Source organism: Ochlerotatus camptorhynchus, unplaced genomic scaffold (assembly GCF_037179485.1).
Source record: "Ochlerotatus camptorhynchus isolate MF236.1 unplaced genomic scaffold, CSIRO-AGI_Acam_v1.1 ptg000457l, whole genome shotgun sequence".
NCBI lineage: Eukaryota > Metazoa > Arthropoda > Insecta > Diptera > Culicidae > Ochlerotatus > Ochlerotatus camptorhynchus.
Genome location: NW_027040943.1, coordinates 404,428 through 420,548, shown reverse-complemented (window position 1 = coordinate 420,548; position 16,121 = coordinate 404,428). Strand labels below are relative to the sequence as shown.

Sequence of the window (16,121 nt, the reverse complement as noted above, 5' to 3'; positions counted from 1 at the left end):
AAATTAAAACATGGTAAAATTAGTATCAATTCCACTAAATTCGAGACGAAAAGTCATAAATCGTCCAAGTTAAAACAACAAACAACTATATTAGCAACCGGTCACTGCGATGAAAACTATCCAGGATTGAAAATACTTAAAAATACTTAAGAATACTTATGACAGATTTAAAAATATTTAATTGATATTAGAACTAAAGTTTAGAGTGGGATGCCCCTAGGCCACTACCGTTCAGGGTTATAACCACAAATTAGTTCTTGACACGGGCATTGGTCCTCTCGCTGCAGGAGGAAGACGAATGGGTACGTGCCACCCGAGAAGAAAGATCAAGCAAAGGATACATTTACAATTAATTGGAGGGGCCGTGATTGGGATGCCGCTGGTGAGAACCTAGGATTTACAATCAGAAACTTTTTCGTTGCGGTTGTAGTGGTTTTCTTGCAAGACATCTTTACATTTTTTAGCATCCTGATGCCGCTGCTTTCGTGGATCCTAACCGGTTTAGTATTTCCTTTTCTTTGGATTGGAGGTTTTCAATCCAGATCAAGAAATTTTTCCTTTCAAGGCAGAACGGTTCGACGTTTTTTTCAGGTTTTTTTTTCAAAACAAAATATCAATCGAATGTAAACATTATTTGCAGTGGTGCCAGAATTGATTAAAAAATTGCTTGTCATGCGGCGAAAGGGTGCTTGAAGTGTGTTTCTGTGGGTGTTAGCACAATGTGGCAGAGTGACTTACCCCCTGGAAAAACATAATTGATGGCATTTTTTTGAGTTTGTCGTGTTGGCGAAAATAGAGCAGAGATAGAAAAAAATAGATGGGAATAGATGAGGCAATTGATGTGATGTGAGGGGTGTTAAAAAAATTCTGAGGGATAGGAGCCTGAACGCGAAGAGAATAGGTGTAAAAAGAAAACAAAAATGCTGCAATGAAGCGTCCATGAATTATACAACGCTTATAGGGAAGAGGGGGTCACCTATATCGTTACGAATTATACATAGGGGAGGAGTAGTAAAGATTTGCGTTACGTAACAAAGAAAACATTTTGTTTTTTTTTTTCGTTTCTTGATGTAAAGTTTGAAAATACAGGTCTTTTTTGACGTTTTTGGCAACGACAATGAAGGCTGTCATCACTAAATCTTGCTTTGTAAAATGGATCTGTTTTAATTTTACAAATTGAGATTTTTGCTATCCTTGAACTTTAGAAAAGCAGGTACTCGATGATCTTTTGTTTTTATTTTGAATATTAATAATATAATTAATTACCTAAAAATAAAAAATACAAAACGAAATCAAAAAATAATTAAATGAAAAGGCGTGGGGGGGCGTTTATAGAGCATTACGTAATAAATAGAGGGGGGTCATTTTCAGAGTAACGTTTTGTTCCAAACGGGAGGGGGTTCAAAAATATTGATTTTTAGCGAAACGGAATTAATGGACACCGCTCGGAACACCGCCCAACTTTAATAACCAAAGCTCACAGCTCAAGTGCAGAAAAACGGTTCCGCACCGAATAGGTCGAAACTGCACAGTAGGAGGAACGGATGATGGTGATGGATTACAAGGTTCCGGTTAATATTCCCAGCTGTATTTGGACGGGAATTTGATTCGCAATATTCTCGCATAGAAATACATCAACCGGTGGGTGTCTTACTTCACCATTAGCTCTTTCTTATCCGAACCCTTGACCAGGAGCAGAGACAAGTAAAACTTGGGCCGAGTGGAAAAAAATGACCTGAATTCCTTTTCCACCTGCTTGTCGTAGGGGGTTTCATTGGTAAGGCTTTTCCCGGGGATGGAATCAGCAGTTCGAACGAAATCAACAGTTTCTTCGCGCCTGTTCGGCAACTTCCATGCTACAACACACAGAGAGAGGGCTCTTATCCGTCGAATTCGATCGGTTTGAGTCCGTGAAATGGATGTGCGTTGCCGTCTCCACTGTGAAGCACTTGATGTTTTTTGCCCCCGAGACCGATTATAGACAAATGGTCCGTCATCTTTTTTTAGTTTTCGCACCGATTTTTTACCGGCATGGCCAGCTGACATACGTGGTGTTTGTTGTGGAGAGTGTTGTAAACTGACAGTGAGTATGGCAGAATGGTCGGCCTGAAAACTTCGAGAAACTGCACGGCTTGCTTGACAATTTGTGTGCATGCAGAAGGAATAAGTTGGGAATAGAAAGACAAAGAATAGATAGGATGGATTGAAATTTTGTGCACGTTGAAAATTATATGAGAGGTTTGGGTAAAAAATGCGATAATCCTGAAGTGTCGTTCCCCCTGAAAAACATAAAGTTACCTTAAGTAACCACCAAGCGCATTATTAGCAACCGGTGGAAACTAACGACTAGCCTATTGGTTCCAAGCAAATCGATTAACGTATCCCATTCTAGTCAAAATTCTAGTACTACACAATGTTTGTTTTGATTCGCTATGAAACTTTGACAGATGAAATTAGGGGTTATTGGATTTTCCTATGTTTCGAGGGGTGAATCGATTAGCTTGGGACCGAAGATAGTACCAGAGCTGAGCCAAAAAGTTGAGCACGTTTCTTCGGAACCTACTAGTCTTAGAGTTACCTCTATGTTGATAGCCCTATATGGGCCCTTTTCGCAATATAAGCATAGAGGTAACTCTAAGACTAGAAGGTCCCGAAATAACGTGCTCAACTTTTTGGCTCAGCTCTTCGGTCCCAAGTTAATCGATTCACCCCTCGAAACATAGGAAAAACCAATAACCCCTCATTTTATCTGTCAAACTTTCATAGCGAATCAAAACAAACATTGCGTAGTACTAGAATTTCGACTAGAATAGGGTACGTTAATCGTTTGCTTGGGACCAATAGGCTACTAAAGTGGTGAGCCAATTTAAAATCGTTAGTTTCGAATTGATTGTTGATATGAGGGAGAAAAAATTAAACAACGCAGATAGCGTCAATTCTTCTGATGCTTGCAAACATGATGTATCGTGTTTTCTTTCTCGATTCTAAAACTTCTCGGAAAGCGAGAAAATCACCAATCACACACGTATAACTGTCAGGCAGAGTGCCAGCGCTGATCAGGCAAATGCAGCCAAAAACTATGAAAACGAACGCACGCACAAAACAGAGAGCAAACTTTAAACACCACCGTATCCGAAGGGGCTCGAAACTGCACTGGGGACCATTTTTTTTGGAATAGGGGAAATGTATGTAATGTCCCTAATTTGGGCCCATACATAAATTCAGCAATCGACTAAATTTTCAATAACGACCAAAAATATCCATTAGTACAGTCCCAATGACGCGTTCATCTAGATACAATTGATAAATAGCAGATTTTTAACGATGGGCCCAATCTTAGATCCATAGGCCAACATTAGAGCCTTTCCCCTATACGGCTTTCAATTTTTCTACTAGTCTTAAAGCAATTATATCAACAATCAATACGAAACTAACGATTTTAAATTGGCTCACCACTTTAGTAGCCTATTGGTCCCAAGCAAACGATTAACGTACCCTATTCTAGTTGAAATTCTATTACTACACTATGTTTGTTTTGATTCGCTATGAAAGTTTGACAGATAACATCAGGGGTGTGTGAATTCATGCAGAACATGCAGGGGTGAGTGAAATAGCTTAGGACTGCTTGGGACCGTTGCTCTGGTACTGAGTGAGCCAAAAATAATAATGATTTTCTTCGGGACCCATTGGTCTTAGAGTTACCTCTATGATTATATTGCACCGAGTATTGCATTTTTTACATTAGCGAACTTGATGGTTACTTGGGTACTTCCATAGAGGTAACTCTAAGACCACTGGGTCCCGAAGAAAATCATTATTATTTTTGGCTCACTCAGTACCAGAACAACGGTCCCAAGCAGTCCCAAGCTATTTCACTCACCCCTGCATGTTCTGCATGAATCCACACACCCCTGATGTTATCTGTCAAACTTTCATAGCGAATCAAAACAAACATAGTGTAGTAATAGAATTTCAACTAGAATAGGGTACGTTAATCGTTTGCTTGGGACCAATAGGCTACTAAAGTGGTGAGCCAATTTAAAATCGTTAGTTTCGTATTGATTGTTGGTACTTCTCAATTCGCGCAGGTGTTTTTTTTTTTTTTTTATTTATTTAAAAATTGTTTATTTAAAAATTCAACTGACAATTATTGTCTAAATGAATAAAACTTAAACTAAATAGTTACGGTCAACGGTACGGAAAAGGCCAAGTAGCCGATGATGAAACACGTCAGCTGATACATTGAAGTCGACCATATAAAAAAAAGTTGTTGAATTGCCGGCTGTGTATAATTCCGGCTCCGTGGTTTCAAAAACAGAAAGTCGCGTTGACGAAGAGAAGAGACCTCTCAGGAGCATACATATTTAGCTGTGACAGCAGTGTTGGACAGTCAATGTCAACTGTAAGCAGCTTTCCAGCGAACATAGCTTGAGCGACCGTCCGTCTCACCTCTAATGGCTCGATTCCTAGGAGACGGCAACGCTCCTCGTACGGTGGCAGGTTCGTTGGGTCACGCCAGTTGAGGAAACGAAGAGCATATCTCACAAACTTGCGTTGAACGGATTCAATTCTAGTGATCCAGCTAGCATGGAAAGGGCACCAAACAACTAAAATTCGACTCTAATAAGGATCGCACAAGCGAGCAGTAAAGTGACTTGAGGCATAGCGGGTCACGAAACTCGTCGGCAATTTTGAAAATAAAACCCAATTGTCGATTAGCTCTGGAGATGATGTGATTGTAGTGGATTCTGAAAGTGAGTCTGCAGTCCAAGGTAACGCCGAGATCCTTTATGTGCTCTACACGAGCAAGACAGCGTCCGTAGATAACATAATCAAACATGATTGGTTCGATTTTTCGGTGATAGGAAATAATGTTACATTTTTCTATGCTTAGACTCATCAAATTTCTTGAGCACCAGTCAGCAAAAATACTTAACATATTCTGGAGATCCCAGCAGTCCAAAAGGCTTTTAATAATTTTGTAGATTTTCGTATCGTCTGCATATAAAACGCGTATCCTGATGGTATCAGCAAGGCGACGTCGGTTAAAAAGATCGAAAATAGTAGCGGTCTTAGGTTACTGCCTTGCGGGACTCCCCAGTTTTTTGAGAGAACATCCGATTCCGACGCGCCAATCTTGACATGTACATAGCGATTCACCAAGTAAGATCTGAACCAATCCACAGCAGTTGACGAGATGCCAAGTATCCCCGCATAAGCGCGAACCATAAATTGACCTTACCTAAAATGATTAAAATTGTTTATAATCCCTGCTAAACTTCAACTGAAATGGTTATGGAACTTTACATGAACGTTTAATGATAAAGTTTTAACCTTAAGTATTATAGTTTTTTGGAAGTGGACCTTACAAATAATGGGTTGTTAAGAACCATTACCATTCAAAATTCTTGTTTTCTCCATACATTTTCGGAAAGAAAACTATACTAAAACCTTTTAACTTATGGTTTGAGAACATTAATGGTAATGGTTATGGTAACCAGTAAGGTCCATGAATGGTTTTGTAACATCGATCAACTTTATGTGGAATATATCGCGAATTGGTTGCCTGTAAATTACTGATTACCAATTCACGATATATTTCACGTAAAGTTGAGTGATAATACAAAACCATTAATGGACCTTACTGACTACCATAACCATAACCATTAATGTTCTCAAACCATAAGTAAAAACGTTCTAATAAAGTTTTCTTTCCGAAAATGTATGGAGAAAACAAGAATTTGGAATGGTAATGGTTCTTAACAACCCATTATTTGTAAGGTCCGCTTCCAAAAAACCATAATACATAAGGTTATAATTTATCACACAAACGTTCATGTAAAGTTCCATAAACATTTCAGTTGAAGTTTAGCAGGGATTATAAACAATTTATAACCATTATCGGTAAGGTCATGTGATGGTTCGCGTTTATGCGGGGAGCCAATTTAAAATCGTTAGTTTCGTATTGATTGTTGATATTATGGTCCACCGTAACGTGTTTCTCAAAGGGAATCGTTGCTTTTCTCGATTAGGGAACATGCATGGGGGGTTGGCTTCTGAAGCTGTGACCAGCCATATTAGGATTAGCAAAATAAGCTACGAGGGGGAGAGGGGGGTCTAAATTTCGTCAAAAATATGCTACGCCATTTATGGATGGTCCCTTATTACAAAATAAAAGTGAAAATCGCGTAATAAATAATTAGCACCTATAGTTCAATTTGTTGACAAGATTTTTGAAGATACTGGATTAGGTATACCTAATAATAATTCTTCGATATTGGTATCTATCTTTTTTCGGGACACTTATCAGCCCTTCAGAAATTACCGCCAAACAGTGAACAGAACAGAAGAAAACAGAGCAAAACAACTGCTTGATTTGTGTTTGGTAAACATTCCACCGGAGATTACTCGCAAAATCGTGAAGGAAGGGTGAATTTTATATTAGATTTTGTAGAGTGGTGTGCTCTGTTTCAGTTCAAATAAAATTTGAATCCTATGGAAATTTTATTAGGCAAAAGTGTTTGAAAAGTGGCTTAATTGAAGCATCGATTTGTTTCGGGTGTTTTGCGCATAAAATTTGCTGTTTTAACATTGAGTGAAATCGATTTCGGGAAAAATCTATGGCAGCCATTTGTGTTTGCTGGAAGTGTCCCGTGGTGTTCGATTTATAAGCCTGCGGCGTATCAGGCTACAAGTGCGATTTCCAGCTAGTAATCGTACCCGAATCGGACCAATTTTTCCGTCAATTTTCTTGAATTCAGTGAAGAAGGGGGATACCGGAAGGAAGGCAAGAATCGTCTGAGGAGAACCAAGGGAATTTCAAACCTAACCTCAACTCGTCGGCTCGAGGGTGCAGGGTTGTAAGTAGTAACAGAAGAGAAATTATAGTTGGTGTAGGCCATCGACTGCCCGATACGGGAATTTTCCGGGGAAATTCGGGAAGACGGAAATACGTAAGCCGTTGAATCAGGGAGTGAAACCTATCGACATAGCAAGCTCTCTCCGGACCTACCATGGCAGGATCAAGTGCGGAGGCCGCAGCAAGGATCAAGCGTATTGCTGACAGCAGGAAGACCGGGGCTGGACGGGTCACCAGACAGACGAAAAAAAAGGACCAGGAAGCTGCAAGTAACACACTGGAACAGCAAACGCAAGACGGGGCACACAACGAGGAAGCCCAACGCAAAACCGTAGTCCTCGAGATGATCGACATTGGAAAAGACTTCCCAAGTCATCCTACCCTCCTTGGAAAATACCTAAGGGACAAAGGGTTCCACGATTTCTCTGAAATCTCCAAGCTAGGGAAATTCAGGTTCAAGGTTGACACCGAGTTCGAAACCCAGCTGAGACAGTTAAAGCTGGCAGATGCCAACTTGAGACTGTACGAACCCAAGAGCAGGGATCATACCATCACCTTCATCAGGGGAGTCCCCACCAGCTTCAATGAGGAAGAGATGTTGGAGAACATAGAAGCAGAACACCGAGCGACCAAAGTTCAACGCATCAAGCGACGGAGCAGGAATGGAGAGCTTCTGGACACAACGAACATCAAGGTAACAGTTGAGGGTGCGCAAGTGCCAAAATGGGTAAAGATCTTCGGTTGTAACTTCAGGCCCGAATTGTACATTTTTCCCATCCGCCAGTGCAGGAACTGCTGGAGATTCGGACATGGAGCCAAGTTCTGCACCTCTCGTGCAAGATGCGCCAACTGTGGAGGCACGCACTCAACGGCAGACTGCAACATGGACGTTAAATGCCCAAACTGCAAACTCAGACATGGAGCAAGCGATATCGAGTGCCTAGAAAGGAAAAGACACGTGAAGATTCGAGAAACTATGAGGGAGAGGCAGATCACTTTCACCCAGGCAGAAACCCACTTCCCGAAGCTACAAAATCGATTCAATCTCCTGGACCAGCTGGGAGACGAGGGAAATGAAGGTGATTTCCCAAGGCTCGGAGGAAGTGATCAACCCAACTGGCCGTTCGCAGGACCTAGGCCCCAGAGAAGACAGTCTTCTCGCTCCCGAGACATGAGTCGGGAAAGGCAGGAACCCACCACACCCAACGAGGAAGGTGAGCGTGGGGGGCTAAGGAAACTCGCTTCGACCTGTCCCATATGCCAGGAGAACCCTTTCAAGGCAACGGACTTTGAACGCTTCATCACGTGGCTGCGGCAACAATTCTTCGCAGAGGTGCGACACAAACGCTGGGTAGGAGCACTGAGAGACCTGCAACAAAAGATCGGCTTAAGGGTACAACACGCGGAGTCAGAGTTGGACAGGGACCAACTACTCGTCGACATCGGACAAGACATCCAATCAATCATCGAGGGGCAACCGCTCCAAGGAGAAACCACGAGAACCAACACAAGCTTTCACAGTGGAGTGTAAAAAGCTGATAATCTTGCAGCACAACGTCCAAAGCCTTCGCCCTGTCGATACCCGCGAAGAGCTCAGCCAGTTCCTTTCGGAAAACTCGGTGGGCGTGGCACTGTTGCAGGAAATTTGGCTCAGGAAGGAAGAAAATTTTAGATTGGCTCACTTTAGACTGGAATCTGCCAGGCGAAATCAAGGATACGGGGGAGTCGGAATTCTAGTACACGAGACCCTGGACTACGAAACGGTACAGTTCGAGGACCTTCTACCGGTCGAAGTTGTAGGGGTCAAAATAACCAAGGGGTTTTTTCCGCTCACACTGGTTTCCGTATACGTTCCCTCTGGATATAGTCCTCTCAGTGAAATCAGAAGCAAGATACTGGAACTCTTCGAGAAGCTGGACAACATGGATGGTGAAATTCTTATCGGAGGCGACTTCAACAGTCACCATCGAAGCTGGGACCCCGGTGCGACCAACTGCTACAAAGGAAACCTGCTCAACAGCATCTTGGAACCCTCCAAGTTTATCCTCTTGAACGACGGTACGACAACATGTATGTCCACGGTCAACAGAAGCAGCACAGCGATCGACCTCTCTCTGGCAACCGCCGGTCTAGCAACCAAGGCTTCTTGGGAAGTGGTCCCACAAGAATTCGGAAGCAACCATCTATCGATAGTCATCGAAATCGCAAGTGAGATTCCGGTGGCACTAGGAAAAATGAAACGGGTCAACAAGGACAAAGCAGCGGAATTGATCAACCAGTTGAAGCCTCAATACATCTATAACCCCGACGAAATGCAGACAATATTCGAGGATAGCATAGAACAAGCCAGCTTCATAATCAAAGATAAAAAAGGAAATTACCTGAAGCGCTGGTGGTCCGAGGACATCAACGAATGCTATAAGACCAAACGAGAGAAGCTCCGAATCTACAACCGAAACAAGAGCATAACCAACCACCTAGAACTCCAAAAAGCACGGGCTATCCTCAAGAGGCTCATTCGGAAGGCAAAACGGGCTTATTGCCAGGAACTCGCTGAAACAGTTGACGAGGACACTCCCCCCAGACAGCTGTGGAACATCATCAAGGGTTTGGATACCGCGCTAACCCAGCCGGTAAGCAGAAAACCGGAAACCACGCTGGATGACGCAGTACAGTTCCTCGCATACTACTACGATGGGAAGTTAAAACCGGTTGGGAAACCCACATCCGTAACCCCCTCCCACTTAAAGGGCTACGAAATGGCGCTCCAGGTCGAGGAAATCTTGGAAGCCCTAAAAAAGAAAAAGTCCCACTCGGCCCCAGGAGAAGACGGCATGTCTTACGGCATCCTGAAGAACCTCAGGCTAGACATGCAAGTTAAGGTATGTGAGATGCTCAACGAAGTCTTCGTTTCGGAAGTAATTCCGGAAAGGTGGAGGACCACCCAAATAAAGCCAATTCCAAAAAACAAAGGTGACCCGCTCAACCCAGGATCGAACCGACCCATCGCTCTCATGAACATCAATCTCAAGCTGATCAACTCGGTGATCAACAGCAGACTGGCTGATATAGCAGAAATAGAGAATTTACACCCTCCTCGATCGTTTGGCTTTCGGAAACACCGTTCGGCACAGAGCTGCGTCAACTACGTCGTCAACAAGGTGAAGGACGCCCAGCTGGCAAAGAAGGACACCGTCGTCGTATTCCTCGATCTATCACAGGCTTTCGACTGCGTGAACCTGCAAACACTGCTCAACACCCTAAAAACCTTAAGCATCCCAAACAAGATCATCTCCTGGCTTCACACTTACCTCAGCGACCGACATCTTGTCCTCAAAACAAACGAAGGAGACGCTCACAGAGAGGTTAGCGAAGGCCTCCCCCAAGGATGCCCACTGTCACCCATCCTCTTCAACCTCTACACCAGTGGTCTGCACCGGATAGAACACGAAGGATGTGAACTCGTCCAGTTCGCGGATGACTTTGCGGTGGTGGCAACCGGCAGCAGTCCAGAAGATGCAGCAACAAAAGCCAACAACTATCTATCCCAACTCCAAACTGAGCTCACCAGACTGGAACTCAAAATCAACGTTTCCAAAAGCGCTGCAGTCGCTTTCACGAGAAAAGACACCAGCGTAGTAAGGATCAGGATAGGACGAGAGAACGTGGACCTGAACAACACTCATCGATACTTGGGATATACAGTCGACAGGACTCTCACACACAGAAAACACATCGAGGACATCCGAGACAAAGCAGCCGCAAAAGTAAAAATAATAAAGATGCTCGGGAAGCGCAGCAGCAGTGCCAACCCGAACACACTAGTCAAGATTGGGAACGCCATCATCCGCAGCCGACTAGAGTATGGAGCTCAAATATACGGAAATGCGGCCAAAACAAACCTTCAGAAGCTACAAACTGTACACAACTCGTACCTTCGCAGCGCTATGCGTTACCTAAAAACCACACCAATCCATGTGATCCACGCCGAAACCGGACAGACGCCGCTGGACATCAGAAGGGAGCTGCTCACTCTGAAGGAGCTCCTGAAAAGCACCTACCACACCAATCAGCTACAGCCTTTCTCCGATCGTTCAATCAGGAACAACTTGGGAAACGGATCCTACTGGACGGAAACGGCCGTCAAATTCAACTACATCATATGCCAAATGAACCCGAAAGACAGCGAAATAGCCTTCTTGAATAGACGGCAGTACTCGGACTACACACTGGAGAGGAACATCAAAGAGGACATGTTTGAGCACCAAAACAAAAAGGAAAACTACAGCCAGCAGTTCTGGAACCTAAAATTCCTGGAAATAAAGAATCTCTACTATGAAGACTTTCACCACCTCTATACGGATGCATCCAAAACGACGACGGGAACGGCACTGGCGGTGTACGACCACACAGACCAGCAAGTTTTGACGCAGAAAATCAACCCTAATTACACCATCACCAACGCCGAACTACTGGCTATTCGCTCGGCCATTGAACTCGCAAAGGAGAAAAAATATCACAAAGCAGTGATTTTCACCGACTCCAAGGGAGCCTGTCAAACCATCCGAAACAGAAGCAAGCAGAATGAAAACTTCCTGGCGTGGGAAATTGTCAAACTGCTGAAACAAGACAGGAACTACAAGATCAAGCTGCAATGGATTCCCAGCCACCAAGGGATTCCGGGTAACGAAAAGGCTGATGAAGAAGCGGTTCGAGCCACTCAAGGACCACAAACAAATTACAACTCCCTGACACTACCCGATGCCATCCTGCTGGCGAAAGCTGACATCTGGGACGACTGGATAACATCGTACAGAAAAATTTCCGAGGAGAAAGGAATATGGCACCTGGAAATAATGGAAACGCCGGGGGAAAAAATCTGGTTCCATGGATTAAACCTGAACACAGAAGAGAAAACTATCATCGGGCGGATACGCACAGGACACACAAACACAAAGGAGCGCAGATACAAGTGGGGGTGGGAAATAAACGATAGTTGCGAATTGTGCGACGAAACGGAAGACCTACAGCACCTACTATACTACTGCCCCAAGTTCAACATCGAAAGATCAGAGCATATCGTGCTAGAATACTGCAAACCGCTGACCACCATCCTAAAAGAGAACAACGAGACGGACCTGAAAGAAATTGTAGCTTTCATTAAACGAACAAAAATCCAAACATAAACTGAAACCGACGATACAACATCGAAGAAACCACCAAACACGAAACACGACAACCACAGTGGCGAGATGGACCGTGAGCGGTCTTAGCCGTCCTAAATAAGGACAACACAAAGAAAAAAAAAAACATTCCACCGGCCTTTTTGTGAGTTTTGTGGAATATTTTCAATTTTTCATTAACCATATCGCAAAATGAACTCGCTAAAGTACTCCAACAGCAGTAGAAATCCGATGAAGCAAACCGGCAACAAGAACGTTGGCTACCGTGTGGACATCCTCAAATGGAGCGACAAGATGGATCTGCTGGCCATCGGGAACGATAAGGGTATGTTGTGGAACAGTGTTTCTTCGGATAGGTCAACACATTTCATATGAATTATTCTTCATTTAGGCGAAGTAATACTACACCGGTTAAAGTGGCAGAAGGTTTGGCAATTGCCGGCTCCTGAAGAAGGATTGCGTGTACGCGGGATAGCTTGGAGACCACTGGAGAAGGTGATGGCAATCGGTAAGTACCTTTATACCATGGAAGCCTTTACATGGACAGATTGAAGATTTAAAATGATTTATTCAAGCTTACAGCAACGGAACTGTTCTGCTGATCAACATTGAGAACAAGGAAGAGATCTACAGTTTCAATATCAAGTCGGACATCAGCTGCATGAATTGGACAGAAAACGTCAAGGAAATTTCAGCGAATGATACAAGTGGAGATGCGATTGTAAGTAGAAGTTTGTCGCCTATCAGTTTGAATTCGATTATTACTAGGCTTCTTTTGCAGAACAACCATACCACCTTTCTTCCGCCACTGCCAAGTTTAAACTCGCTTTCTTCAACCGCCAAGTCCTGTGATTACAACTCGCTTAAGTTTTACTCGAAGCAGATTTTGAATCTTCTGATTATCGGATCATCCAGTGGACACGTGCATCTTTCCGTGTTCGGCATGCTGTCCTGTTGTGAACTGGATCTATTCCAATCGATGAACATTCGCCCCGATGAGGCCGTTATCCGGGAAGTCAAAATGAGCTCCAACTTCAAGCAGCTGTTCGTCGCCATCGAGCGGAGTGGTTCGTTGGATTTGGTTATCTTCGAGAACAACATCCTACAGCGCTACTCTACATCGCTTTTGAATTTGGCCATCAAACATGCACACATTCTGGGAACGATGGCTTACATCAATGATACTATCGAATGTATTATTGAGGCTTGGGAGACCGTTTTGCTGGAGATGGATAACAAGCTGACAAAGTACGCCAACAGTCAACCGCAGGGTTCGATTTCGGCAGACTTTCTGGAATTGCTAATGTTTGGAAGTACATCTCCCGCACTGGAGCAATTTTTGCTGAGGGATTTGACGGAAAAGGGTCTGAAGAAGCTGGGAAACAGCATTGAGCTGAGTTACTCTACCATTCAGAAGCTGGTGGTTAAACCACTTCATACGGCCATCTGCAGTGTGTTTTATCACCTGAATTCTCTTCAGGGTATGATAAGCAACGTTTACTATTACAAACCGTTGCTGGGGGATGTTACCAACGAAGCGCTGATTAACTGCGGTGCATTCTTGATTAAAGCCTATGAACTACAGCAAACGATAGACACATCAACGAGGGATTTCAAGATATTTTTCCGATGGCTGTACACTGTAATCGTCCGATTGATGGATGAAACGCTTCCGGAAGATAACTCTTCGGTGACACAGCAAGAGATCAACTATTTGGCAGAATTCCTCAACAACTTCGATGCCAACTATCACGAGTTGCCCGGAGATGACGAATCTAGCACGGAAGACAAGAAACGAAAGTTTAACCTGGAACGCGTTGGCCAATATTTGGAGGACAAGTCACTGTTATTCCCACCGAAGGCGGATATAGCCAACCAATGGATGAAATTGCTAGAAGAGAACGACTGCCTCAAGTCTTGTCCCCTGATCTTTCCGCATCACGAAAACAGTTCTCTAGTACAGCAGCATAATCTACTCAAGGCAAGCATTGAAAGGATTTTTGAGAAACCAGTTTCGGTAATCGGTCAGGATTTCAAGCAAAAAAGTATTCTCTCGCTGAGAAATTCCGATCCTACGGACGACTTCCAACGGACCGTAACTTATCTCAACATGGAAGATAACCAAGTATCGCTTTTCGCACTTCTCGAAACCGACAACAGTCTTATCATAACGGAATGCAACCATTTGTCGATGATCCGTTCGGTGCGGTTATGTTTCCAGGAGAAGCCCTTTTTTGAAACACGGCTATCAGCCATCGGTGATCTAACGTTTAAACATGTTCAGTTCTACAACGCCGAAACGCTATCGGTACTGCTACGAGCGCGAACAAGCGAAAGTCGCATAAATAGCTACTTCTTGCAGTTGACACTGGATCGTATCTGGGAACTGCTGGAATCGGTTCCGTTCGTTAACAATCAGATCATTGTCGAACAACAGGGTAGCGGTGGAAGCTGTTGTCGGGTGGTGAATGCCTACACATTAATAGAGGAATGTTCGCTGAGGCTGCTGGAGGGAATTGACGCTGGGAAGATTGCCGTGTCCGGCACGAGGAACGTCGCATCGGTGGTATCGGAATCGCAGAGAACCATCCGCATATATGAAATGGACGCTCAAGATGAGGAGGACGACCTGTTGGAAACGTCGCGGGACAATAGCAGTTTCGAGAACAGCAAGGAATCGATACAATCGTGAGAACTTTCCATTAACCATACACTCATCAAATAAATCACTAATTCGTGAATATTCGAGGTTTTTGCTTTAACTACATCGTTTTCTTTTTTTATTGCAAGGACTTTTATACAAGTTTGGGAAACTTTGTTGAGGTTATGGGAACTTTGGTTTAATTTAAGAAACTTCACAAAAGTTCTTCTTTTAGATTCAGGGTACTTCTTTAAACTTAAAATAACTTCTTAAGACTTAAGATCAGGATGGCCGTAGAAATTTAGAAGTTGTGCTAATGGCTAAGTGAGCGCTCAACTTCCGAGCCAAGCAGACGTACTTACGCTATCGCTATTTCTGGAAGTCGATCTCAAGCTATACATATATCGTTTGTCGCGCTGCGTTTTTCCATCGCCGAGCCGTAGCGTGTTCCCGCGTACTACGACTCCACGATGGCGCGTCGCGTGAACACATTCCGCATAGATTATGCGATGTTGCCGAAAAAACCGGACTATGCAAAAGTGCAAAACTTTGTTGGAACCATGTTGGGTTTAAAGCCCGGTGAAGTGCTGAGAATACAGTGTAGCAGAAGTCTCGGGTGTGCCTTCGTGAAGGTCGTCGACCTGGAGCTGGTACAAAAAGTGTGCGAAGAACACGACGGAAAACACGAAGTGCAAGTGAGTGAGGAGAAGATGGTTCCCCTGCGAATAACCATGGAAGACGGGGCAGTGGAGGTGAAGCTGTATGATCTGTCTGAGGACGTATCGGACGAAGCCATCATCAAATTCCTGTCCGCGTACGGTGACGTCATCTCAGTTCGCGAACACATGTGCGGAGGTGATTTGTACTTTCTGGGCATTTCCACTGGTGTTCGGATTGCCAAGATGATCGTGAAACACAACATCGAGTCGTGGGTTACTATCGACGGGGAATCGACGTTGCTATCCTATTTTGGTCAACGTCAAACTTGCCGACACTGCCGGGATTTCATCCACATCGGCGCCACCTGCGTGCAGAACAAAAAGCTGCTAGTGCAGAAGTCGTATGCGACAAAGCAGCCTGCACCAACACCAACCAAACCAAATGCGAAGCCACGGAGCCAAAAGCCAACGTTGCAGACAAAACCCCCACCGAAGAAGCCGAAACAGCAGTTGTTGTCGGTTACACAAAAACCAATTAACACGCAGTCGGAGACACAATTTCCTCCACTCACTCTCCCCATCATACCCGTATCGGGTCCAAAACCGCCGCCGGAGAAAAGGTCGCTGTCCAACACGTCCGGTCAACAGCCCCCTGATGGTGGAAAGTCCGATGGCAACGAGACAGACGACTCGGCAATGTCAACGCACAGCTCAAACTCTAGAGGACGCCCTAGAACCAGAAAGCGACGAGATGGTATCGATGACGAGCGGGATCTGGA

At 44.2% G+C, this 16,121-nt stretch overlaps 2 protein-coding genes across 2 annotated transcripts; both read left to right on the top strand.

Annotated features, from left to right (window-relative positions):
• Positions 1-7,013: 7,013 nt before the first annotated feature.
• LOC135712034 (uncharacterized) lies at positions 7,014-12,045 on the top strand. Its single transcript, XM_065234996.1, has 2 exons — positions 7,014-8,210; positions 8,272-12,045. The coding sequence occupies exons 1-2, from the start codon at positions 7,014-7,016 to the stop codon at positions 12,043-12,045; spliced, it is 4,971 nt and encodes a 1,656-aa protein (XP_065091068.1).
• Positions 12,046-12,186: 141 nt separating this feature from the next.
• On the top strand, positions 12,187-14,737 carry APC4 (anaphase-promoting complex subunit 4). Its single transcript, XM_065235081.1, has 4 exons — positions 12,187-12,367; positions 12,434-12,550; positions 12,618-12,763; positions 12,824-14,737. Exons 1-4 carry the CDS (start codon positions 12,235-12,237, stop codon positions 14,732-14,734), a joined length of 2,307 nt encoding a protein of 768 aa, XP_065091153.1. The 5' UTR covers positions 12,187-12,234; the 3' UTR covers positions 14,735-14,737.
• Positions 14,738-16,121: the final 1,384 nt, after the last annotated feature.